This window comes from Xenopus tropicalis, chromosome 9 (genome assembly GCF_000004195.4).
Source record: "Xenopus tropicalis strain Nigerian chromosome 9, UCB_Xtro_10.0, whole genome shotgun sequence".
Lineage (NCBI taxonomy): Eukaryota > Metazoa > Chordata > Amphibia > Anura > Pipidae > Xenopus > Xenopus tropicalis.
This window is the reverse complement of record NC_030685.2, coordinates 56,196,835-56,224,244: the sequence shown is the minus strand read 5'-3', so window position 1 is coordinate 56,224,244 and position 27,410 is coordinate 56,196,835. Positions and strand designations below refer to the sequence as shown.

Sequence of the window (27,410 nt, the reverse complement as noted above, 5' to 3'; positions counted from 1 at the left end):
ATCGCAGAAGGCATCTTCCAGGGTTCCCATAAATGAATAAGTACGGCAGCACTCAGTTCAGCAATGGAAGGCAGGAAGGACTGTCAGAGTGCAGCGCACAACTTATTGAAGTGCATGGAGTGCATTTTGATGTAGGTACATTTAATGAACATCATTTTACATGCAGCTTACTGTAGGGAGAAGTGCAAATTGTCCACTGGACTTGTGGATGTAAATGAGACCTAAGGGTTATTTCACTAAGGTGCGTTAAACCAAGCGCTATTTATAACATGCGGTAAAAATTTTATCGCGTCTTAACACACAATTCACTGAAAGGATACTTGCGTTAATTTAGACGCAATGCTGTTTGCGTTATATAAGACAGGAAGACTATTTTTGTGCAGTATTTGACGCAATGCGCACAAATTAACACAGTGCGCACAAATTGTCACCGCGTGCAAAAAAAGCACGCCATATTAGCCATACACGCCATTACTACTGTTCTGAAAATGACCATTTCCCTGCAAACTGGAGGATGCATCACTCTAGGGCCAACACATACTTGAATAAATCACACTGCAAAGTCCATATTGTGTTGCCAAAAGCTCATGAATTGTACTTTTCTATAATTACCGCCTGCCCCAAGTAGGTGTTAATTTTCGCATAGACTAATGCGATATTTTGTGCGTTTAATGCTTAATATGTATTTGTGAATCATGCGTTAATACTATTTCTATTCGCTAATTAACGCATTCGGTTGCATGTTATTTAACGCACGCAATATGCGTCGTTATGCATGCGATAATACTTTAGCAAATTGCACGTTTTTTTTCGCATCAATTTTAATGCAAAAAAAAAAAAAAAAAGCATGCAATAACACTTATCGACCTTGTGAAAAAGGATATTGATCAGGCCAGTTAGCTGCATGCCTGTCTAACTTGTCTGACCAAATGGTTGGTTTAACAAGTGACCAGTTAAATGTGTAATGCCAATTGCTTACTATTGCTTAGACATTTATACTTCATAGAAAATATTTAGCGATAATATCCATATGAAATTTAAAAGAATAAAAATATATTTAATTGACAAAAAAAAACATTGGACAATCCTAATACAAATATTAAAGTCCAGATTCTCATTAATTAAAGACGTTTTCAGTGCAGGTAAGACAAGCTGTTGCCTTGGTTGCTGAGTTGGTCAGTCATCACCATAAGGAAACTGCTGTAAGGCTAAAGCCTTTTTCCAAACCAGGTCCCAACCTGTAAAAGAGACAAGCCCAAATTTAATTAGAATACAGAATATAATTGATTACCTTCACCTGCACCCCTATTCCCACTCAGTTGCCAATACTAAAGCAAAACCACAGTGGAGTTTCCCAAACCATGGTCGAATTTGTAACAAAATATGCCTAGGCAGCACACTTCTGCACAGTAAAGCCAATATATACACCTACCCATGGTGCCAAAGGAGCTGGTAACTACACCCAAATAATTTTGCCTAGTGAAAGAAAACACTAAATTTGTGTTGCACTAAGAACCAGAGGGGAGTTTTTAAAATAAATAATGTAAGATGTACCTAAAATAAAGGAGCATAACAAAATTGTTACAAAATTTGGTTACTGAGGTCAGTGAAGTCTCCCATTACTCAGTAGTCTCAATAATCAAGAGATGCCCCCCTGTGCTGCAACACATCGCTACCAGGACCCATGCTCACAAGCCATATGGAAACTAGTTAGGTTAAAATGAAGGAATATAAAAAATCCTACCATTGGCACCTGAACTCACCTTTTAATGCCAAGACTGCTCCATAGGTGGGACAAGGGCCAAACCAGTAAAACAAAAGTAAAAACTCTCATTCACACAACTCATTCCTTCATGTGCACACCTTACTGTTCCAGTAACAGCTGCAGATTGCACGGTATAAAAACATTCAACTCTATTTCAATACCTTGTAGCAAACTGTATAACAGATGCTCATACTGATGCAAATCACAACAAACAATATTTCCTGGTCATCCCCAGGCAGCATGTCAAAACACACGGGTATGCACTCCTCTGTCAGCTACAGCAGAAGAAAACAACCACGCCCCCAATCAGCATAAGTACCTCCCCAACACCGGTCTCCTTCGTCTTTGTTTTCTTCTGTCAGCTGTTTGGGGGAGGGGTTTGCACTCACTGATCCCAGCAGGGATCCGATTACCGGGTGCAGTTCTCTGCAGCTTCTCTCCACCCGAAGCCCATGCCGTTATCAGCTCAGGCTGTGTGTGCTGGGAACCCTGTGCGGTGGGGGTTTTCCTTGCCGTGGGCAGGTCTAAGCACAGTGTGCTGCTGCTGTCGGGAGGCGACTGCTGATGACATCATAGAGGTGTGCACCTGTAGTTAAGTTGTGCATGGTGCTGGCAACTTTGCCCTTAGTAGTGTGCTGTTCAACATGGAGCCAGCTGCCTCTAAACGCGCCGCTTCTAGGACTTCAGGGTGAGTGCAAACCCACTTCAATTTACCTCCCTTTTTCCTATCTCCGAAAAGAGCTGCCTGTATATTTATATCACTATTTTTTTCTTAGTGATTCTGTCCCTGTGAAGGAGCCTGTGTGCCTGAATCTTCCATATCCTCCCTTTTTTCTAAGAAGAAAAAGCCATTTTTTCCTGTGCATCCTGAAATTAAAGACATTATGAATCAAGAATGGGCTAAAGGTCCTAAAAAGACCCCTGTGGAGGCTAAAATTGCTCAGTTGTATCCTTTTTCTCTGGAAGATCTAGAATTATGGGATAATCTTCCCACTGTTGATGCCCCGGTGGCACGCTTATCAAAGAAGACGGCGCTTCCAATTGACGATATTTCAGCCTTAAAACACCCGATGGACAGACGTATGGAAACAGAACTGAAAAAGTTATTCATGACGGCTGGGGCAGCTTGTAAGCCTTCTGTGTCCATAGTTTCAGTTTCTAAAGCAATTTCCATTTGGGCAGACAACATTGAACAAGCAGTTCTGGAGGATTCTCCTAGAGAGAAGATTGCTCAAGCCCTTTTAGATCTCAAGAAGGCCGCAGAGTTTTGCCTTGAAGCTGCTATTGATCTTTCTAGATTATCGGCTCGTAATCTTATGTATTCGGTTGCTGCCCGCAGAGCATTATGGCTTCGCTCATGGTATGCGGATACCGCCTCCAAAAATACGCTGTGTAAATTGCCCTATGAGGGTAAACGATTGTTTGGTAAAAGCCTAGATGATTTCATTGCAAAATCCTCAGGAGGAAAGAGCACCTTTTTACCGCAGACCAAACGATTCTTTGACCCGAAGAAACAAAATGACAGATATTCCTCAAAGCGGAGGGAAGATTCCAGATATTACAGACCTGGCAGAGAGTTTAAGGCACCTTGGCGTTCTGGTCAGTCTTCTTTTTTTCGGGGCAACAAGTCTAAGGGTCCAAGGTCCCCAAAAAATCAGCCCAAGGCCCAATGAGATGAGGCCGGCCCAGACAGCCCGGGTAGGTGCAAGGCTACTAAAATTTCATCAAGTCTGGGCCAGAGAGATAGAGGACGAGTGGGTGCTGTCAGTAGTGTCGAGAGGCTATCGGCTAGAGTTTTTGGAAAGACCCAGAGGAAATCATTTTATCCAAAGTCAAGAGATTCAGATTTTTTCGTTCTTCAGGAGTACATTCTCAGCTTTTAGCCAAGGGGGCTGTCACTCTAGTTCCGCAACATCAAAGAAGGCAGGGCTTTTATTCCCCTCTTTTCCTTGTAGAGAAAGCATCCGGAGATCTACGTCCAATCTTAGATTTAAGGAGACTCAACAAGTTTATCAAGCCCCAGAGGTTCAAGATGGAGTCCCTCAGTACAATAAAAGCGGTAGTGCATACAGGGGATTGGCTGGCATCCCTAGATTTAAAGGATGCGTACCTTCATGTTCCGGTGGCAGAGGAACATCATCGGTACCTCAGATTTGCCTGGCAAGAGCAGCATCTTCAATTTCAGTGCCTTCCTTTTGGGCTAGCCACGTCACCAAGGACATTTACCAAGGTTCTAGTCGTCCTGGTAGCAAAGATGAGGAGGGAAGGTGTGGAAGTCTACCACTATTTAGACGACCTTCTCATTGTGGCGAGAGAAAGATCTACCCTCCTGCATCATGTAGCCTTGGTCAGGAATACACTGACCCACTTCGGGTGGTTAGTGAACGAAGCCAAGAGTCAACCGGAGCCCTCTCAGACAATTATTTATCTGGGGGCACTTTTCAACACCAGGATAGGTATGGTGTCCTTGCCTCAACAGAAGATCCTGATGCTATCGAGGAGAGCAGAGCAGTTGATGTTTACTTCAGTCCTGTCGGCCAGAGAATACATGGCTTTTTTGGGTCTCCTAACATCCACCTTGGGTCTTGTGAAATGGGCAAGGTGGAGAATGAGACCGTTTCAAAGTTTTTTCCTCTCTCACTGGAATCGTTATCTTCAGGATTGGTCTCAGATGATTCCCCTGTCTTGGAAGGTGAAGAGACATCTCTTATGGTGGCAGAGTCCCAGCAACCTTCGCAGAGGGTATCCCCTGGCCGAGCCCGAATGGGTGGAAGTCTTCACAGATGCCTCGGGTCAGGGTTGGGGAGCGCATGTATAAGAGATGGCGATTCAGGGTCAGTGGAGGTCGGACTTGTCTCATCTCCCATCCAACGTCTTGGAGTTGAGAGCAATTCGGGAAGCCTTGGAAGTCCTCAGACCAGTCCTATCAGGGACTTCGGTGAAAATAAGATCGGACAATATGTCAGCAGTGTCCTACATAAGAAAGCAAGGGGGAACAGGCAGCAGCAGATTGATGAGGGAAGTCAGTCCTATCATGAATTGGGCTCAGAGCAATTTGTTGGAGATAACAGCAGTTCATATTCCGGGGGACAAGAATTATCAGGCGGATGCCTTAAGCAGAACCTTGTTCCAGAGAGGAGAATGGGAGCTCAAAACAAGCATCTTCCAATGGATAACCTCTCTGTGGGGCCTTCCCCATATAGACCTCATGGCTTCGGAGAAGAACTACAAGATCAAACATTTTTTCTCCAGAGTCCCATCAGCTCGAGCAGTGGGAATCGATGCCTTTTCCCAGAACTGGCGGAACCTCTGGGCTTACATCTTCCCTCCATTCCCGATCATCTTCAAAGTTCTGAGGAAGATTCTTGTCTCTCACATGGACATGATAGCCATAATTCCAGATTGGCCACGCAGGCCATGGTATCCCCTCCTCAGACGATTATGCATTTGTCAACCCCTGAGATTGCCTTTGATGGAGGATCTCTTAATGCAGGGCCCGTTTCTTCATCCGAATCTCAGCAGTCTCAATCTTGCGGCATGGAGGTTGAGAAGTCCAGACTTAGGCGACGGGGATGCTCTGACCAAGTGATTAATACTCTGTTGAAGGCCAGGAGGCCTGGAACGTCTAATACTTACCATAGAATATGGCAGCGGTTCGTTTCCTGGGCCAGAGAGAAGAATCTTGATCCTTTGCAACCTTCTACACCCATGATTCTGGAGTTTCTGCAAGCAGGCTTAGATTACGGGCTAAGTTTAAGTTCCTTAAAAGTACAGATCTCTGCCTTGTCTGCAGTGTTAGGAGAAAGGTGGGCTGAAGACCCCTTGATAGAGCAATTTTTCAAAGCCGTTTTGAGAGTGAAACCTCCTGTAAAGAAATCCTCTCCACCTTGGGATTTGCCGTTGGTCCTTCAGGCTCTTTCAGCTGCTCCTTTTGAACCCATTGATCAGATTCCTCTCTGGTGGTTATCCCTCAAGACGGTGTTCTTGGTGGCCGTGACTTCAGCAAGAAGAGTTGGGGAGCTGCAAGCTCTGTCTGTAGATCAACCCTATACCATTTTTCATGAAGAAAAAGTTGTGTTAAGAACTGTTCCGTCCTTCTTGCCTAAAGTCCTCTCAAGATTCCATGTTAATGAACCTATTATTTTACCAACCTTGCCTGTTGAGAATGGGCAGAGTTCCTTGGATGTTAGGAGATGTCTTCAGGTCTACATCGACAGGACAAAGTCCTTAGAAAGTCTCAGAGACTCTTCGTGGTACCGGCAGGGTCAAGAAAAGGAGAAGCGGCAGCAAAGTCTACTTTGAGCAGTTGGATTGTTAAAACCATCCTTCAAGCCTACAAGGAACAGGTCATCTCCTAGAGCGGTGCGAGCTCACTCAACCAGATGTATTGCAGCCTCTTGGGCAGTGGAGGCAGGAGTTTCGGTAGAATCCATTTGCAGAGCAGCTACTTGGGCTTCCACTAATACCTTTATTAAGCACTATAAGCTAGATGTATTGTCTGCAGCAGATGCTCAGTTTGGGCAGTCTGTTTTGTCTGTGTCTCAAAAATAAATGTCTTGCAATCATCCCTCCCTGTTTATTGCTCTGGTATTTACCCGTGTGTTTTGACATGCTGCCTGGGGATGACCAGGAAAGGGGAAAATTGTTTCATACTTACCGTAATTTTCCTTTCCTGGTCATCCCCACGGCAGCATGCCCGCCCTCTTAATTTTTCTGTTCATATTTTTCAGCTTTAAACTAAGACGAAGGAGACCGGTGTTGGGGAGGTACTTATGCTGATTGGGGGCGTGGTTGTTTTCTTCTGCTGTAGCTGACAGAGGAGTGCATACCCGTGTGTTTTGACATGCTGCCGTGGGGATGACCAGGAAAGGAAAATTACGGTAAGTATGAAACAATTTTCCCCTATTACTCCAACCACACCATCACCAGCATATCAATTAACCTATAAAGACATGTTTTCAACCACAATCTTAGTATGTTTTGTAGGTTGTCACTCGGTTGAGGCAAAGATACCCAAGGTTGAGAAAGTGGGCTCTAATGCACATCAAACCAATTACTCCTTTTGCACACCTTCTGCACACTTACCAAAGCTGAAACAATACTGTGGCCAGATTACACCTGCATCCAGATAAGTTACCAACACACTCAGGATCCCCAAATCAACATGATCCTTATAACTACGCTAGTAGGTCTGGCACAAGTATTGGCACTAACTTTCAAGAGAAACCTAGGCTTAAGTTGCACATTAATGTACAGCAAATACAGCAACCTAATCACATCCTAAGACAGTCATAAGCAACAGCATTCACCAGCCAAGGTTGACATTTTCAAACTTGTAAAACAAAAATGCATTATCATGAAGTCCAGCCTTGAAAAAGTGCCACCACAGCCAGCCCTTTAACAAAATTAAGCCTAACCCCCACTAAAATAATAAAAAATCCACAAAACTGCCAAGGCCGAAGCGTATTGATGGTTTGAAACTTCCCACTTCTTTAACACAAATGACCAAGCTGAAGCAGCACAAAACCCAACTCTAAACCCACACTACCTTGCTAAGGATGCAAGCTCCCTACACACAATCATTAAAAGCAGCAAATGACCAAGCTGAAGCAGCACAACATACATTAAAAGATAAACTTTGTTTCTCGACCTGTGCCTGCTCAACAAAACATAGCCCTGCTAACAACCTCTTTACTGTTGGTGAATGCTATTTGAAAACCAGAGCCCATTGTATAAACAGACACACCCCAAAAAAGCTATCACTTAAGTGAAGACCTCTAAACCCCCACACTCACTTGCTAAGGATGCAAGCTCCCTACACACAATCATTAAAAACAGCCTAAACGTGGCCATACACGGGCAGAATTCAGCTGCAGATTCTGGTCCTTTAGATTTTCCATCAAATAGAAGACCGCATCCTCTCACTGATGCAGTCCTCAATCCAGCAGCACCTATGTCCGCCATTGTAATTTAATCATTTGGCCTTAGGGCCAACAGCCCACATCCTAAGCCACTGAAAAATCCATACCTACCACAAGAAACACATTCCCAAAGAAACTGCCAATGGCTGGATGTTTCCCAAATAAGAAAAACATGTAAAAAACAAATACCCTGGCTAATTATGTATTATCGATGCATATCCTTCTCACTAATCACAGGCTTTAGCAGTAGAAGGTTTCCTGAGACTGCTGCTAGCCTTTCCCTCACAATGTCCTAACCTGTAAAAGAATTCTTCTATAATAAATACCAAACAGAATTTGTTCATCCATACCTACCACAATCAACTGCCAATGGAAACCAGGAAAATCTGAAAAACAAACAAATGCCCTTACTCAAGAATTGGTAGTATCCGTGCACATGTATTCAGCTACTCACCTATCGATTACAATCTTCAGTATTCCAAGGTAACCCGACTCTGTTTCTATCCTTTGCCACACAGAATCCTAACCTGTAAAGCAAAAATGCCCATGTTGAACAATATTAATGCCAAATTTAATTTGTTATCCATACCTACCTCAAATAACAGGAACTCAAATATACTGTCAGGCTTAAGTATCATAGAAGCTGGATGGTTCCCAAAACAAGAGAACTTGAAAAAAAAAAAAAAAAAAATAGATGCTTAGGCTGAAGAATCAGTATTATCAGTGCACATGTATTTTTCTACTCACCAATCACAAGCTTCAGCAGTCTAAGGGAAACTGACTGCTTTAAGCCATTGCCACACAGGATCCCAACCTATAACACACAAAGATGCCCATACTGAACAATGCCAAACAGAATTTGTTTATCCATACCTACCATAAGAAACAGGTTTCATAAGAAACTGCCAGCGGCTAGTTGTTCCCCAAACCAGGAAGACCTGTAAAAAAGAAAGAAATACCAGGCTGAATAAACAGTATTATCTGTGCACATCCATTCTTCTACTCACTTATCCATTACAAGCTTCAGCAGTCCAAGGTAACCAGACTCTGCTTCTAGCCTTTGTCACACAGGATCCCAACCTGTAAAGCAAAGATGCTCATGTTGAAAAATATCAATGCCAAATGTCATTTTGAACCCATACCTACCATAAACAGGAACCAAAATAAACTGCCAGGGTTACATGAAAGCCGAATGATTCCCAAAACAAGAGAACCTGTAAAATAAAAAGATGTAAAGGTTAAAGACCCAGTATAACCCATACATGCCTATTCTTTTACTCACCAATTAGACACAATATTCATTAGTATAAAGTTTCCTCATGTGGCTTCTTTCCCTTCTCAACCTGTAAAACAAATACCCATGCTGGAGAATGTCAATGCCAAAATTAGTTCATCCATACCTACCAGATAACAGGGACCCAAATAAACTGCCAGGCTTAAGTACCATAAAAGCTGGATGGTTCCTAAAACAAGAGAACCTGCAAAATAAAAAGATTTACAAGCTGAAGAATCAGTATTATCAGTGCACATCTATCCTTCTACTCACCAATCACAAGTTTTAGCAGTCTAAGGGAAGCTGACTCTGCTTTAAGCCATTGCCACACAGGATCCCAACCTGCAAAACAAAGATGCCCATGTTGAAGAATATCAATGCCAAATTGTAGTAGGTATGGATGATCAAATTCAACAATAAACCAAAAACTGCCAGGCTGAACTACCATAGAAGCTAGAGTTTTCTCAAAAGCTTTCCTAACCTGTAAAACAAAAATGGCCGTGCTGGAGAATGTCAATGCCAAATTGAATTTGTTCATCCATATCTACCACAAGACATAGGAACACAAAAACTACCAGGCTTAAGTACCATAAAAGCTGGATGGTTCCCAAAACAAGAGAACCTGCAAAATAAAAAGATTTCCAAGCTGAAGAATCAGTATTATCAGTGCACATCTATCCTTCTACTCACCAATCACAAGCTTCAGCAGTCTAAGGTAAGCTGACTCTGCTTAAAGAGATTTCAACACAGGATCCAAATCTGTAAAACAAAGATGCCCATAATAAAGAATAATGATGCCAAATGAAATTTGTTCATCCATACCTACCACAAAAAATAGGATCCCAAATAAACTGCCAGGCTGAAGTATCAGTGGTGAGACATTTCCCAGAACAGGTAAACCTGTAAAATCAAAATCATGCCCAGCTTAAATAAACAGTATTATCAATGCACATTTATGTTTTTAATCACCAATCACAAGCTTTAGCAGTGCAATGTTTCCTGACTCACAATGTCCCAACCTGTAAAAGCAGATATTTCTGTCTTTGAAAAACCTCTGGGTCTGAATATTTTCCCAGTCTTCTAAGGAAATCCATTCCGATAATACAAAGATGACCAACATCCCCACTCACTTAAGTGCTTCCACAGAAGTTTTTCAAAGCCAGAACCCAACCTGTAACCCAGATGCCTAGGTGAAATAACACACTTATACACAGTGAAACCAATCTATCCCTTCATATACTCACTTTCCAAGAGTATATAGTCTGGCAGATGAGCAATGAGACAACACAGAAACCAAATAATTTAACCACTGAGCTACAGTTTAGTTGTGACCCCAATATTGTAATGTTCCTGAAATGCATCACTTCTAAGGATTAAGTGATGCATTATACTTCATAGAAAATATTTAGTTATAATATCTGTAATAAATTTAAATGAATAAAAATATATTTAATTGACAAAAACAAACATTTGACAATCCTAAAACAAATATAAAAGTCAGTACAGGCAAGACAAGCTGTTTTGGGAGCCGAGGTGGTCAGTCATCACCATAAGAAAACTGCTGCAAGGCCAAGTCTTTTTCCAAACCAGGTCCCAACCTGTAAAACAGACAAGCCCCAATTTAAACAGAATATAGAAAAAAGTTGATCACCTTCACCTACACCCCTATTCCCACTCAGTTGCCAATTCTAAAGCAAAACTACAGTGTTGTTGGCCAAACCATGGTTGGATTTATAACACAAAATATGCCTAGGCAGCACACTTCTGCACAGCAAAGCGAATATATACACCCACCCATGGTGCCAATGGAAGTTGGTGCTTATATAACTATATATGCACCAGTCCCATGTACAACATTAAGAGTGTATTATGTTTAAAAAAAAAATCAAGACAAACTGTTCATATCTCACTACAGAATCCAGGGCTGGTAACTCCCACACTAATAATTTTGCCCAAAGCTAGGTACTTATTCCACTATTCCACTAAGAAGCAGAGAGCAGTTTTTCACATGGGAGATGGTTATTAGAGTACCTGAAAAAAAATAAGCAATAAAACCTTCAACACTATTTTTAATACCTTGTGACAAAGTCACATCCCACCCAAACACAGTTACAAACACCATACCCCAGGCAAGGTTGATGTTATGCATTTTTGTTTTACAAGTTGAAAAAGAGATCAAATGTACATACATTTGGCCACCTATTATAAAGTCCAGCCTTTTGCTTGAAAAAGTTAAAGTACCACCACAGTGAGCCCTTTATTTTTAGTGTCTTTAACAAAAGAAGACACAACCCCTAAAATAAAGTATTCCAAGTAAACTCCAAAGAAAGGTCTATCACCTCTCGAGAAATTCTGCCAAAAATAATCGTCCTACCCAAAATTTCTATTAGCATTAATATATCTCTACATGAGTGCTTTAAAAAAAATTAGAAAATCCACAAAACTACAAAGGCTTAAGTGTATTCATGGCTTGAAATTTCCCATACCAGGGCCTATTCTTTATGCCTGCCCAACAAAACAAAGAATTCACCAAAAGTGAACCATTTCTTAGCAGGGCTATTCCAAAACCAGATCCCATCGTATAAACACACACCCAAAAATGCTATCCCTTCAGTGAAACCTCTAAACCCACACTAACTTAACTTCAAGCTCATTACACACAATCATTAATTAATAAGCCTAACCCTTTACCCTCAACCCTACCACAAGCAGAAAACACCCCCTCACCAGCCATGGCTTAGGCACATTAACAGCATTTCCTCAAACTAATGGCATTGGTTTGTAAGTATTAATGTGCTTTAACACCCACAGCTTTCTAAGCCACTTAAAAATTGACAAAGCAGCTTAGGTTGAAGAAGCACAAGCATCCAAAGCAACCAATCCCTTGACCCCACATGTAGTTAGGCCCCAGGAATATGAAGAGGTTGCTTCTCTAAATCTATACACCAAATCATGTAATTGTAAAATCATGTTTGCTAAATTACAGTCTTATATACAGCTTAGAATCTTAAATAATATTTGACATACACAATACATGAAGTGGAATGTAGGATTGTTTTTCTAACAGGAAAAAAAAATATAAAAACAAAAGCCCAGGCTAAAGCATTGCACACTTAGATACTGTGATTTAGATTGACTAAAACTGCATCTCTCACACCTCATCAAAACCACCAGCATCCCCACTCCCTTGCCAATGTTGAAGCTCAACCAATTCTGGATATTTCCCAAACATTTTCCCAATCTGTAATTCAAAGATGCCTATGCTGAAGAATGACAATGCCAAATTGAATGTCTATCTACACAGATTATACTGTACCTGCCACAAGTGCCAGTTTCCTTGGTATCCTGTTAAAGTTGTAGTATACAGTGACTAGAACAGACTAGACTTTTCTCAAACCAGAAGAACCTGTAAAGATAAGAAAACGTGTACATGGATAAGTGATTCTTCAACCTGGGATTATTTTGTTTACTCACCTATCTATCACAAGCTTTAGCAGTCCAAGGTTTCCTGCCTATGCTTTTAATATTCCCAACAATGTCTCAACCTGTAAAACAAAAAAAACAACTCATGCTGAAATATGCCTAACAGTGTTTTTCCTGTATACTGTACTTACCACAAGACACAGGTTCCCAAAAAAACTGCTAGTGGCTTTTAAATTTCTACAACAGGAGAAAACCTGTAAAAGCAAATGCCCTGGCTACTTAATATGTATTATCGATGCACATCCTTCTTCTCACTAATCACAGGCTTCAGCAGTAGAAAGTTTCCTGATGCTGCTGCTTGCCTTTCCCTCACAATGTCCTAACCTGTAAAACAAAGACTTTGATAATGAAGAATACCAAACAGAATTTGTTCATCCATACCTACCACAATCAACTGCCAATGGCTAGATGTTTCCAAAACCAGGAAAAACTGTAAAAACAAACAAATGCCCTTGCTCAAGAATTGGTAGTATCCGTGCACATGTATTCATCTACTCGCCTGTCGATTACAATCTTCAGCGGTCCAAGGTAACTAGACTCCCTTTCTATCTTTAGCCACACAGAATCTCAACCTGTAAAGCAAAAATGCCACATGTTGAACAATATTAATGCCAAATTTAATTTGTTCATCCATACCTACCTCAACTAACAGGAACCCAAATAAACTGCCAGGCTGAAGTACCATAGAAGCTGGATGTCCCCCTGTAAAATAAAAAGATGTCCAGGTTGAAGAACCAGTATAACCCATACATGCCTATTCTTTTACTCACCAATTAGTCACAATATTCATCAGTATAAAGTTTCCTGATGTGGCTTCTTTCCTATCCCACACAATGTTCCAATCTGTAAAACAAAAAATGCCCATGCTAAAGAATGTTAATATCAAATCTAATTTGTTCATCCATACATACCACAAATAAAAGGAACCCAAATACACTGCCAGGCTTAAGTATTGTAGGAGCTGGATGGTTCCCAAAACAAGAGATCCTGCAAAATAAAAAGATGCTTAGGCTGAAGAATCAGTATTATCAGTGCACATGTATTTTTCTACTCACCACTCGCAAGCATCAGCAGTCTATGGAAATTTGACTCTGCTTTAAGCCAGTCCCACACAGGATCCCAACCTATAAAACAAAGATGCTCATACTGAACAATGCCAAACAGAATTTGTTTATCCATACCTACCACAAGAAACAGGTTCCATAATAAACCAACAGCGGCTAGTTGTTCCCCAAACCAGGAAAACCTGTAAGAAAGAAATGCCCAGGCTAAAAAAAACTGTATTATCATTGCACATCCTTTCTTCTACTCACTCATCCATTACAAGCTTCAGCAGTCCAAGTTAACCAGACTCTGCTTCTAGCCTTTGCCACACAGGATCCCAACCTGTAAAGCAAAGATGCTCATGTTAAAGAATATTTATGCCAAATGTCATTTTGCACCCATACCTACCATAAACAGGAACCCAAACAAACTGCCAGGCTTACGTAAAAGCCAAATGGTTACCAAAACAAGAGAACCTGTAAAATAAAAAGATGTGAAGGTTGAAGAACCAGTATAACCCATACAGACCTATTCTTTTGCTCACCAATTAGTCACAATATTCATTAGTATAAAGTTTCCTCATGTGGCTTCTTTCCCTTCTCAACCTGTAAAACAAATACCCATGCTGGAGAATTGCAATGCCAAAATTAATTTGTTCATCCATACAAACAACAAATAAAAGGAACACAAATAAACTGCCAGGCTTAAGTACCATTAAAGATGGATGGTTCCCAAAACAAGAGAACCTGTAAAATAAAAAGATTTCCAAGCTGAAGAATCAGTATTATCAGTGCACATCTATCCTTCTACTCACCAATAATAAGTTGCAGCAGTCTAATAGAAGCTGACTCTGCTTTAAGCCATTGCCACACAGGATCCCAATCTGTAAAACAAAGATACCAATATAATGAATAATGAATGAGGAATAATGATGCCAAACAGAATTTGTTCATCCATGCCTACCACACGAAACACATTCCCAAAGAAACTGCCAATGGCTAGATGTTTCCCAAATCAGAAGAACCTGTAAAAAACTAAGTGCTAAGGTTAAATAATTGATATTAGTGTACTTCTACTCACCCATATGTTACAACTTCGGTAGTCCATAGAAACCTGACTGCTTTTAACTTTCGCTACCATCAAACAACCAAAGCTGTAAAACAAAGATGCCCATGATGAAGAATGACAATACCAAACAGGATTTGTTCATCCATACCTACCTCAAGAAATAGGATTCTGAATACACTGCCAGGCTGAAGTATCATAATGGCGAGACATTTCCCAAAATAGCTAAACCTGTAAAATCAAATACATGCCCAGTTTAAATAAACTGTATTATCAATGCACATTTATGATTTCACTCACCAGTCACAAGCTTTAGCAGTACAATGTTTCCTGACTCACAATGTCCCAACCTGAAAGCATCGGCAGAAAAATCATTCCATGGAAAGTTTAAAAATTTATAGTAGAACTTTTAGCTAGTAGCTTAACCAGCTGCAAAAACCAAAGATACTCCTCACTGGCAGTACAATTCCTGCCATGAATGGTTCGACCTGCAAAACAAAAAGATGTTCAAACAGATGAAGCACACAGAGATGTGCAAATAGAGAGAGTTACGTGTTTGCATTTGCATAACTATGACTAAAGCATCAGGACCCATATTCACCTACAAAGGGTCAGTTTGTCTCTAGAAAAGGATTCGGCCTCAAAAGGGCCTGACCTGCAAAAGAAAAGATTCCGAATATTGTAAACATCAAAACCAATCCATCCATTTGGCCCTCCCTACACCAAGCAGAACCTGCAAGCCTACTCATCTACGACTGAAATGCCACTGGGTCTGACTATTTCACAAAGAAAGGCCATTCCGATAATACTAAGATGATCAACATCCCCACACTGAAGTGCTTCCATAGAAGATTTTCAAGACCAGGATCCAACCTGTAAAACAGATGCCTAGGTGATATAACACTGATAACACTTGAACACACTGAAGGGAGAGATTGGTTTCAACTACTCACTTTCAAAGAGTTTATAATCTCCTTTGCAGGACAACATCAAAGACAGGATCCAACCTAAATGAGTACAAGTTCATACAGCAAACAAATCCATCCCCCCACAGAAAACTCACCTGACATGACTAAAGCACCTCTTCTCACACCAGGGAACAACCTGTTAAAGAGACATATAGGTTGAGGCAGCATATTCATACTGTTATGGGCAAGCTGATACAGCAGGGTTTAACATGCAGAGCTGTTCCCCCATTCAGTGGCTATTACGATTTCAAGTTGCCAATTACATACTTCATGAGCAGTTCTAATGTTCCCTGCATTCCATAGTGCATCCTGAGTGGTTGGTCTTATCAGTTGTTGTGTACTGATTTACAGTCATATGGCCCACCTACAGGGACACAGTTCTGAAACTCCTTTTTGGTTATAAAAGCTTTGTTCTACCCCACAGTTAACTCCCTAAAACTCCCTTGTACAGAGCCTGGTACTGTTTGTAAGAGGGTATAAAACCCCTCCCAATCCTTTTGTGCTTTATTCTGACTATCTTCTGCTCAGAATCCATGTCTCCTGTCTTTTGAAATTCCACAACAATACAAATTAAAATTAATCTAAGCACCCTAATCACAAGTAAGCCCAATACCTTGTCCATGGCAAGACTCATCCCAAATGACAAACCTGTAAAAGAAAAAGTAAATAAATGTAAATAAAGCACATTCTTCTGTACATTTATATTCAATCCATACCTCCATTCTCATAAACAGATATATTACAGTACAGACATGCGCTATACTTATGTGTAGATACTGTACTTTCCAGATGATTCAAAGGAGCTACAACCATGCACAGCTTCATCCACCACCTTTGTCAAGTTTACAGGAAAAAAAACCATACCTTTCCCTTAAAAAGCCAAAAAGGCGGGAAAACCCACAGTGATGAGACAATCATGGTCCCACACTGATGACATCATATCTTTTATCTATGGGAACATCCCCCATTCAGTGTAAATAAACACAAGCTGATCAAAATACAAATCAAATACAAATATGATAAAAAAAGATAAAGGAATGCAACAGACTGAAAAGATACAACCCTGCAAATGCTATTTATAGCAAATGGTTGCAAATTATAAATAAAATATTTTTTAGGTATAATTAGGTAAAACCATATAAATTGAATTTTGAAGTGATTTAATGCGGAAGACCCCATGGCTGATTGAAGCCCTGACTGCAATGTCTGCTGTACAGTAAACCCCCTCCCTCTGCTGCATTGACTTCACCACTCTGCCACCCAGGGCAGGTTGAGGGCTAAGGACTGCCAAGCCAGGTATGGGGGGCAAATTTTATACGTTATGCCACTGAAAACATGCAAGCAGAAAAATAACAACTATGGAAGTAAATGTTTTTTTGCAACTCCATCAACAAGCACTCAGCATTTGTCAAAAGTAAATATGCATTTTACATTTTTTTTTATCCAGAATGCTGCATTTTCCCCCAGGGGAATTGTATCTGGTGCAAATGTGCCACTTACATAAAATTGTTGGCCAGGATTAGAGCCAGGATTAGAGCCAGGATTGCACAATTTCTGCGTATGATTCCTTAGGTGCAAGTCAATGTAGTTATACAAGCAAGTTTGGGAACCATGGACCTGTGGTGGGAATGCACTTGCACGTGATTTGTAACTGGAGGCTGGGTAGATGGAGCAGCTCGAGAAATGTTTTGGCTGGCATGGATTTACGCCAAGTCGCGTTTTTCTAAATTTTTCGCCGTTTCGTGAACTTTTTCAGTTTCGCAAAATTTTCGGTAAAGCGAGACAGGACAGATTCACTCATCACTAGCGACCACAACTGCAGTTGTAGATATAGAATAGACTTTAAGGGCACCTATCACCCCTATGTTTCCTTTACCAGAGATGCCGCCTAATGTTTCCCCAAACCAGAGATTTTTGTAAGAAACATCAATACTTATCTGATTCTTATTCTGATTTATTAAGACCCTGTATTTAAGGCGAGTCTGTATAATGAATATTTTCTTCACTACTTTTCATAGTTGTATCCCAGGCTCCAGTTGAAACAAATATTGACAGAGAAGAGGTTGGCATCACTTCTGTTCCAATGTGCATGGTTTTATTAAAATGATAATTAATGCCCATTGAGACAACCTGCTGATAGAACCCTCAGACTACCACCATTTCCATTCTGGTGGTACTTTCAAGGGTTTTTTTTTCAAACAATGTGTGAATTTGCATGTAATGCATCAGAACAGACTCAGCTGGCCAGTCCCAAGTTTTTAAGAGCATGTAAACTTGGGCAAGTACCTTTTGAATCCATTTTAGCACTCTGTAAACTATCCAAAGTAGTATAGTAAACATTCCAGAAGTTGTTATATGACTATTTGAAGCTATGACAGAAGCACATGATGAACCAGCCTATTAACTGCTAGCTGAATTGGAATTTACATGACAAGGGATTTACATGACAAGATTGAACTCAATAGATGTGTGTTTTTTTTTCAACCAGGTTTGAGCACTAACATTGTGTTTATCAGAGAAATAGAAAAGCAAGTAGGGTGTATAAGAAGACATTTTGTTAATTAATTGCACTTACTCTGTGCCTCTTTGTTTTTTGAAAGCATACAAGGAGTTTTGAGGGGGGGGGTCCTGTTTCACTTTCCTAAAAATTAAGCTAAACAGCAAAAATTCACAAAACGCATTGAAGTTGGACATTTTTTTTGTAGAGACACCTGGTGGAATATTTTTCCCATCACTACTAAGAACAGCTGGGCTACTATGGATGTGCAAGAATAATCCTTGTTTTCACCATATCACCATGGAGCACATAAAACAGGGAGATATCCCATTGTTCTCAATAGAGCTATAAGCAAATGCTTTCCGCAGAATCCAGTTGAAAATTTGACCTGTATGGATAATTATTTATGAAAATCAGTAGACGTTTTTACTACTGCCAAAGGAGTTACTAGTGCACATGACTTCTATCAGACGCATATGTGAAGTTGTACAATGAATGATGTTGGTTTTGAAAGTAGTCATTGGCTTATAAAACTTTTAGACTAATTTCACACATGACATTTTTTATGCTAGTTTTTAAAGGAAATGTAACACAAAATTTTTTCTTTCAAGAAATCCATTCTATATACTTTAATTAGCAAATATATCATAGAAAAATTACAATAGTATTAGTGGTTTTCTTTGTAAATGTACTTTACCCCAGATTTACTGAGCTCTGGCAGCAGATCTCTCCCAAGTCTCTCAGTCCACTTCCGTTCAGATCCCCCTCCTCCCCCCCCCTCTCTCCGTGCAGGCTGTGGCACCGCTCCTTCTTACAGACACGCAGACCCAGCAGAAGAGGTGAAAAGGTCTGTCTCCCATCCCTCTCCTTTCCTTCGTTGTGCCCCATCGCTAGCAGCCCATTAATCACTTTTAGTAGGACACAGAAGAACGCTGTAAATTAACTTCCGGATTGAACCGGAAGTCTACCCCATCGCCGTATCGCCTTTTCAAGCTTTGCCCAGAAAGCCACTGGTAATGGAATTTATTACAAAACCACTTAAAATTTCACAATTTTTTAAAGTTATTTAGGTTAATAAAAGTATTTAGAAGTGATATCTTTAAAGTAAAATTTTTGTGTTACTGTTCCTTTAAAATCCCCTCAGCTGTGTAATTACAATGCATAAACACAGATAGATTTCAGCCAGGCATTTTCTTTTAACTTTCCCATTTTCTGATGCAATAGTCAGTAATGTCTTGTTTTCCATGATGTATTGCATTATGATGGCGTAACACGTAGGGCACCACAAATGATGAGCTATTACGCATCATGTAATGACAGTGACACAATTTCATGCAACTGTAGTGCCATATTACAATGTGGCTCAAATAGGCTTCATTTTTATTTGTATTGCAGTCAATACACATGGAAACTTAGGGCATTTTTTTGGCATTAGCTGAAAATGCCATTGTTCTGCATTATTTACCATTTGACTAATCCAATACATTTCAATGTTAATGCGTTATTATTATTAATATTTAATCACTCCAATAAGGAAGTTTTAAAAATGCCACATGTAGAATTTACTTTTGGCATGCAGGGTCATAATTAGGCTAACCTACTCAGACACACCTTATGTCCTTACTAGGATCCATTTCCTATGCAAATATTAGATTACTATTAATTATTACAGAGTTCATAATAAGCAAAGATAAGTATTTCCAGTATGAATATATGATATCAAAAACATTTAGGGCCTGCTGTGCTATAACTATTTTAGAACCTTTTACTTCAATCCAAAATGGATTTAATCCTGCAAAGAGGACGCATTCACTTATCTTGAAATGGTAAGCAAAGTGCAGTTTTGAGCACAAGTGCCATTTTTTTTTTACCCCCCCAGAATCAATTAGCATTGCAGACAGAAACTGGCAGATCTAGACACAATTATGCTGCGCCTTATGCAGTTGCATCAGATTTGCCAACAGATGCCAAAATGTATATAAGTCTACTTGGCATTATTTCCGGTGTTTGCCGTGTGAGTAACGTGTCCCCCTATTCTTTCAGCACAAGGAATGTCAGAGTGCAATGGACCATTATGGAAGTGCAAGGAGTGCATTTTGATGTAGGTACCTTTAATGAAAGTTGTTTTACATGCAATTGACTGCAGGGAAAAGTGCAAGTTGGCCACTGCACTTGTGGATGTAAATGAGCCCTAACGTCTTAGCTGTGGTTTTAACATAACCTCACTCATCCAGGGTTAAAACAGGTAAAATCAATTCCAACCCGAGAAGAAGTCACTGATTCCTTCAGAAAAAGGATGTTGATCAGGCCAGTTAGCAGCACGCCTGTCTAACCAAAAGACTGGTTTAATAAGTGACCAGTTAAATGTGTAATGCCAATTGCTCGCTATTGTTTAGTAGACTTTGCGCTATTTATTCAATATTACCCCAGTTGTTGATGTCGAAGATGCCATAAAATAGGAATTCCCTGGGCAATGAGACAACACAGAAACCAAATAATTTAACCACTGAGCTACAGTTTAGTTGTGACCCCAATATTGTAATGTTCCTGAAATGCATCACTTCTAAGGATTAACTGATACATTAAACTTCATAAAAAAGTGATATCCATAATAAGAAATTTAAATGAATAAAAATATATTTAATTGACAAAAACAAACATTTGACAATCCTAATACAAATATTAAAGTCAAGATTCTCATTAATTTAAGATGTTTTCAGTGCAGGTAAGACAAGCTGTTGCCTTGGTTGCTGAGTTGGTCAGTCATCACCATAAGGAAACTGCTGCAAGGCTAAGCCTTTTTCCAAACCAGGTTCCAACCTGTAAAAGAGACAAGCCCAAATTTGATTAGAATACAGGAAATAATTGATCACCTTCACCCCTATTCCCACTCAGCTGCCAAGACTACAGTGGAGTTTCTCAAACCATGGTTGCATTTGTAACACAAAATATGCCTAGTCGGCACACTTCTGCACAGCAACGCCAATATATACACCCACCCATGGTGCCAATGGAAGTTGGTGCTTATATAACTATATATGTATCAGTCCCATATACAACATTAAAAGTGTGTTCCTATAGTTTTTAGGGAGAAATTATTTTATTATGTTAAAATCAAGACAAACGGTTTATATCTCACTACAGAATTCAGGGTTGGTAACTCCCACCCAAATATAATTTTGCCTAATAAACAGAAAAAGCTAGGTGCTTATTGCACTACGAACCAGAGAGCAGTTTTTCAAATGGAAGATGGATATTCGAGTACCTGAAAAAAAAAAAAAAAAAAGAATCATCAATTTGTCAACTTTAGTTACTGAGGTTAGTGAAGTCCCATTATTTTTGGGAGTAATTTGCCTCAGTGTGAAGATCTGTTATACAGTTTATTACTCCAACCACACCATTACCACAACAACCAGCATATCAACTTATCAACCACAGTCTTAGTAGGTTTTGTAGATTGTCAATTGGTTGAGGCAAAGATACATAAGGTTTATAAAACTGGCTCTAATGCACATCATACCAATTACTCCTTCTGCACACCAACCACAAGCAGCAGTATCCGTACATGCTTACCAAAGATTAAACACTGTGTGGCCAGATTACACCTGCATCCAGTTAAAATTTCAACAATCTCAGGATCCCCAAATCAACATGATACCCTCACCTACACTAGTAAAGGAAACCTAGGCTTTTGTTGCACATTCTTGTACAGCAAAAGTCACATCCCACCCCAACACAGTCACAAACACCATACCCCAGGCAAGGTTGATGTTTTCCAACTTGTAAAACAAAAACACGTAAGAGATCATATGTACATACATTCGGCCACCTATTATAAAGTCCATCCTTCCTTTTGCTTGAAAAAGTTAAAGTACCACCACAGTGAGCCCTTTATTTTAGGTGTTCGGTCTATCACCTCTCGAGTAATTCTGCCAAAAATAATTGTGCTACCTAAACATTCTATAAGCATCAATATATCTCTACATGAGTAAAAAACTACCAAGGCTGAAGTGTATTCATGGCATGAAATTTTCCATTTCCCCTAACACAAAACAATGTCAAAGTTATAGCAAAATATACATTAAAAGACAAACTTAGTTTTTTGACCTATGCCTGCCCAACAAAACACAGCATTCACCAAAAGTGAAGAGCTTGTTAGCAGGGCTATTCCAAAACCAGAGCCCATCGTATAAACACACACCCAAAAATACTATCCCTTCAGTGGAACCTCTAAGCCCACACTAACTTAACTTCAAGCTCATTACACACAATCACTAAAAGAAGCCTAACCCTTTACCCTCAATCCTACCACAAGCAGAAAACACCCACTCACCAGCCATGGCTTAGGCACATTAACAGCATTTCCTCAAACTAATGGCATTGGTTTGTAAGTATTAATGTGCTTTAACACCCACAGCTTTCTAAGCCACTTAAAAATTGACAAAGCAGCTTAGGTTGAAGAAGCACAAGCATCCAAAGCAACCAATCCCTTGACCCCACATGTAGTTAGGCCCCAGGAATATGAAGAGGTTGCTTCTCTAAATCTATATACCAAATCATGTAATTGTAAAATCATTTTTGCTAAATTACAGTTGTATATATTGTATATATTTGACATAGAAAAAATAATCTTACATTCCACTTTATGTATTGTATAACAGGAAAATATATATAAAAACAAAAGCCCAGCCTAAGCATTGCACACTTAGATACAGTTTTAGTCAATCTACAGTATCTCTTCTCTCACACCTCATCAAAACCACCAGCATCTCCACTCCCTTGCCAATGTTGAAGCTCAACCAATTCTGGATATTTCCCAAACATTTTCCCAATCTGCCATTCTTCAGCATAGGCATCTTTGAATGACAATGCCAAATTGAATGTCTATCTACACAGATTATACTGTACCTGCCACAAGTGCCAGTTTCCTTGGGATCCTATTAAAGTTGTAGTATACAGTGACTAGAACAGACTAGGCATTTCTCAAATCAGAAGAACCTGTAAAGATTAGAAGAAAAGGTGTACATGGATAAGTGATTCTTCAACCTGGGATAATTTTTTTTACTCACCTATCTATCACAAGCTTTAGCAGTCCAAGGTTTCCTGCCTATGCTTTTAAAATTCCCAACAATGTCCCAACCTATAAAACAAAAAAACAACTCATGCTGAAATATGCCTAACAGTGTTTTTTCTGTATACTGTACTTACCACAAGACACAGGTTCCCAAATAAACTGCTAGAGGCTATTCATTTTCTATAACAGGACAAAACCTGTAAAAACAAATGCCCTAGCTAAATATGTATTATCGATGCACATCCTTCTCACTAATCACAGGCTTCAGCAGTAGAAAGTTTCCTGACATTGCTGCTTGCCTTTCCCTTCCAATGTACTAGCCTGTAAAACAAAGACTTTGATAATGAAGAACAGCAATACCAAACAGAATTTGTTCATCCATACCTACCACAATAAACTGCCAACAGCTAGACATTTCCAAAGCCAGGAAAAACTGTAAAAACAAACAAATGCCCTTGCTCAAGAATTGGTAGTATCCGTGCACATGTATTCATCTACTCACCTGTCGATTACAATCTTCAGCGTAACTAGAATCCCTTTCTATCTTTGGCCACACAGAATCCCAACCTGTAAAGCAAAAATGCCACATGTTGAACAATATTAATGCCAAATTTAATTTGTTCATCCATACCTACCACAAATAACAGGAACCCAAATAAACTGCCAGGCTGAAGTAACATAGAAGCTGGATGTTCCCCTGTAAAATAAAAAGATGTCCAGGTTAGAGAACCAGTATAACCCATACATGCCTATTCTTTTACTCACCAATTTGTAATGATGAATATTGTGACTAAGTTTCCTGATGTGGCTTCTTTCCCTTCTCAACCTGTAAAACAAGAAACCCCATGCTGAAGAATGTCAATGCCAAATCTAGTTTGTTCATCCATACATACCACAGATACAAGGAACCCAAATACACTGGCAGGCTTAAGTATTGTAGGAATTGGATGGTTCCCAAAACAAGAGATCCTGCAAAATAAAAAGATGCTTAGGCTGAAGAATCAGTATTATCAGTGCACATGTATTTTTCTGCTCACCACTCGCAAGCTTCAGCAGTCTATGGAAATTTGACTCTGTTTTATAGGTTGGGATCCTGTGTGGAACTGGCTTAAAGCAAAGATGCCCATACTGAACAATGCCAAACAGAATTTGTTTATCCATACCTACCACAAGAAACAGGTTCCATAATAAACTGCCAGCACCTAGTTGTTCCCCAAACCAGGAAACCTTTAAGAAAGAAAGAAATGCCCAGGCTGAATAAACAGTATTATCCGTACACATCCATTCTTCTACTCACTTATCCATTACAAGCTTCAGCAGTCCAAGGTAACCAGACTCTGCTTTACAGGTTGGGATCCTGTGTGACAAAGGCTAGAAGCAAAGATGCTCATGTTGAAGAATATCAATGCCAAATGTCATTTTGCACCCATACCTACCATAAACAGGAACCCAAATAAACTGCCAAATGGTTCCCAAAACATGAGAACCTGTAAAATAAAAAGATGTGAAGGTTGAAGAACCAGTATAACCCATTCATACCTATTCTTTTACTCACCAATTAATTACAATATTCATCAGTATAAAGTTTCCTGATGTGGCTTCTTTCCCTTCTCAACCTGTAAAACAAATACCCATGCTGGAGAATGGCAATGCCAAAATTAATTTGTTCATCCATACCTACCACAAGAAACACATTTCCAAAGAAACTGCCAGTGGCTAAATGTTTCCCAAATCAGAAAAACCTGTAAAAAACAAACAAGTGCTAAGGTTAAATAATTGATATTAGTGCACATCTATTCTTCTACTCACCCATATGTTATAACTTCGGTAGTGAAAGTTAAAAGCAGTCAGGTTTATATGGACTACCATGTATGCCAAAGCTGTAAAACAAAGAGGCCCATAATGAAGAATGACAATGCCAAACAGGATTTTTTCATCCATACATACCACAAGAAACAGGATTCCAAATAAACTGCCAGGCTGAAGTATCATAGTGGCGAGACATTTCCCAAACAAGCTAAACCTGTAAAATCAAATACATGCCCAGTTTAAATAAACTGTATTATCAGTGCCCATTTATGATTTCACTCACCAGTCACAAGCTTTAGCAGTACAATGTTTCCTGACTCACAATGTCCCAACCTGAACACAATGTCACTTACCTGAAAACATAGGCAGAAAAATCATTCCATGAAAAATTTAAAAATTACATTTATAGTAGAACATTTAGTAGCTTAACCAGCTGCAAAAACCAAGGATACTCCTCACTGGCAGTACAACTCCTGCTATGAATGGTTCGACCTGCAAAACAAAAAGATGTTCAAACAGATGAAGCACACAGAGATGTGCAAATAGAGAGAGTTATGTGTTTGCATTTGCATAACTATGACTAAAGCATCAGGACCCATATTCACCTACAAAGGGTCAGTTTGTCTCTAGAAAAGGATTCGGCCTCAAAAGGGCCTGACCTGCAAAAGAAAAGATTCCAAATATAGTAAACATATAGTAAACATAGTATAGTAAACATCAAAACCAATCCATCCATTTGGCCCTCCCTACACCAAGCAGAACCTGCAAGCATACTCATCTACGACTGAAATGCCACTGGGTCTGACTATTTCAGAAAGAAAAGCCGTTCCGATAATACTAAGATGATCAACATCCCCACTCACTGAAGTGCTTCCATAGAAGATTTTCAAAACCAGGATCCACCCTGTAAAACAGATGCCTAGGTGAAATAACACTTATACACACTGAAAGGGAGTAGTTGAAACCAATCTCTCCCTTCAAAGAGTATATAGTCTCCTTTGCAGGACAACATCAAAGACACCTAAATGAGTACAAGCTCATACAGCAAAAAAAAATCCATCCCCCACACAAAACTCACCTGCTATGGCTAAAGCACCTCTGCTGTTGGACTTCTCACACCAGGGAACAACCTGTTCAAGAGACATATAGGTAGAGGCAGCATATTCATACTGTTATGGGCAAGCTGGTACAGCAGGGTTTAACATGCAGAGCTGTTCCCCCAATTACATACTTCATGGGCAGTTCTAATGTTCCCTGCATTCCATAGTGCATCCTGAGTGGTTGGTCTTATCAGTTGTTGTGTACTGATTTACAGTCATATGGCCCAACTACAGGGACATAGTACCAGGCTTTGTAGAAAAGAGTTTCAGAACTGTTTGTAAGATGGTATAAAAACCCTCCCAATCCTTATATGCTTTATTCTTCTCTTCAGAATCCATGTCTCCTGTCTTTTGAGATTCCACAACAATACACATTCAAATTATTCTAAGCCATCCTTCCTACCTGTTGAGACACTCACTTATGACGGGTAAGTTCTGTATAAAGGGACACATAAAATCCCCCAGTGTCCCCTATAAAGACAACCCAAGGCAGGTGAGGTAGGAGATAAAGGTATATAAATATAATATATATGCAAGGTATAAAGTAGAATATAAAAGTCAAATATACCATCTTATAAAATCACAAAGGTCAGACATGATAGTGCTGACTAGCTAAGACCCTACATGCACTTTGCTATTTGCACAGCTGGAACCACAGAGCACACAGAAAGTTGTAAAAGGGGCATCATATACTTTTTAGATAAGGTATGTCATTCTCTATAAAAGGCTAAGACTTTCAGGGTCTCATTTGAAGCTGTTAGTGACACATTTCAGTTGCTGTTCTGTGTTGCTGAAAGCTTCCACAAGACTCTGTGTTTGTTTGATTAATAAAGAAATAAATTGATATTACTGAGAACCTTGTCTCAGGGTCTTGTTGTATAATAAGGTTCTGGTCGGTTAAAATTACCAACATACCCTAAGCACAAGTAATCCCACTACCTTGTCCAAGGCAAGACTCACCCCAAACGACCAACCTGAAAGACAAAAAACACTCAAGTACATAAAGCACACTATTCTGTACATATATATTCAATCCATACCTCCATCCTCATAAACAGATATTACAGTACAGACATGTGCTATACTTGTGTAGATACTGTACTTTCCAGATGATTCAAAGGAGCTACAACCATGCACAGCTTCATCCACCACCTTTGTCAAGTTTACAGGAAAAAACCATACCTTTCCCTTAAAAAGCCAAAAAGGCGGGAAAGCCCACAGTGATGAGACAATCATTGTCCCACACTGATGACATCATATCCTTTTTATCTATGTAAACATCCCCCATTCAATGTATATAAGCATAAGTGATCAAAAGACTGCATAGCAGTCAAATACAAATATGATAAAAAAAGATAACGAAATGCAAAAGACTGAATAGATACAACCCTGCAAATGCTATTTATAGCAA

General features: G+C 39.6%; 1 protein-coding gene and 1 long non-coding RNA gene across 7 annotated transcripts; one reads left to right on the top strand and one right to left on the bottom strand.

Annotated features, from left to right (window-relative positions):
* Nucleotides 1-1,031: 1,031 nt before the first annotated feature.
* LOC116407543 lies at nucleotides 1,032-13,888 on the bottom strand. Of its 5 annotated transcripts, XR_004220407.1 has the most exons (7): nucleotides 13,498-13,888; nucleotides 13,354-13,429; nucleotides 12,276-13,144; nucleotides 9,650-10,557; nucleotides 8,434-9,301; nucleotides 8,041-8,354; nucleotides 1,032-1,238 (listed from the first exon to the last, which is right to left on the bottom strand). It is a non-coding gene; the product is annotated as an uncharacterized LOC116407543 (long non-coding RNA). The 5 variants fall into 5 exon arrangements; XR_004220404.1 differs by having other exon boundaries at nucleotides 9,650-9,859; nucleotides 10,464-10,557; nucleotides 12,276-13,888; XR_004220406.1 differs by having other exon boundaries at nucleotides 12,276-13,429.
* LOC116407542 lies at nucleotides 1,997-6,881 on the top strand. Of its 2 annotated transcripts, none has more exons than XR_004220402.1 (2): nucleotides 1,997-2,453; nucleotides 6,496-6,881. XR_004220402.1 is itself a non-coding variant. In XM_031892970.1 (2 exons), exon 2 carries the CDS (start codon nucleotides 3,203-3,205, stop codon nucleotides 6,065-6,067), a length of 2,865 nt encoding a protein of 954 aa, XP_031748830.1. In that variant the 5' UTR covers nucleotides 1,997-2,453; nucleotides 2,542-3,202; the 3' UTR covers nucleotides 6,068-6,333. The 2 variants fall into 2 exon arrangements, 1 of the variants encoding a protein (XP_031748830.1); XM_031892970.1 differs by lacking the exon at nucleotides 6,496-6,881 and adding an exon at nucleotides 2,542-6,333.
* Nucleotides 13,889-27,410: the final 13,522 nt, after the last annotated feature.

Excerpts from the sequence above, each read along its gene's own strand:
- LOC116407542 (XM_031892970.1), top strand. The coding sequence starts at position 3,203 with ATGATTTCATTGCAAAATCCTCAGGAGGAAAGAGCACCTTTTTACCGC.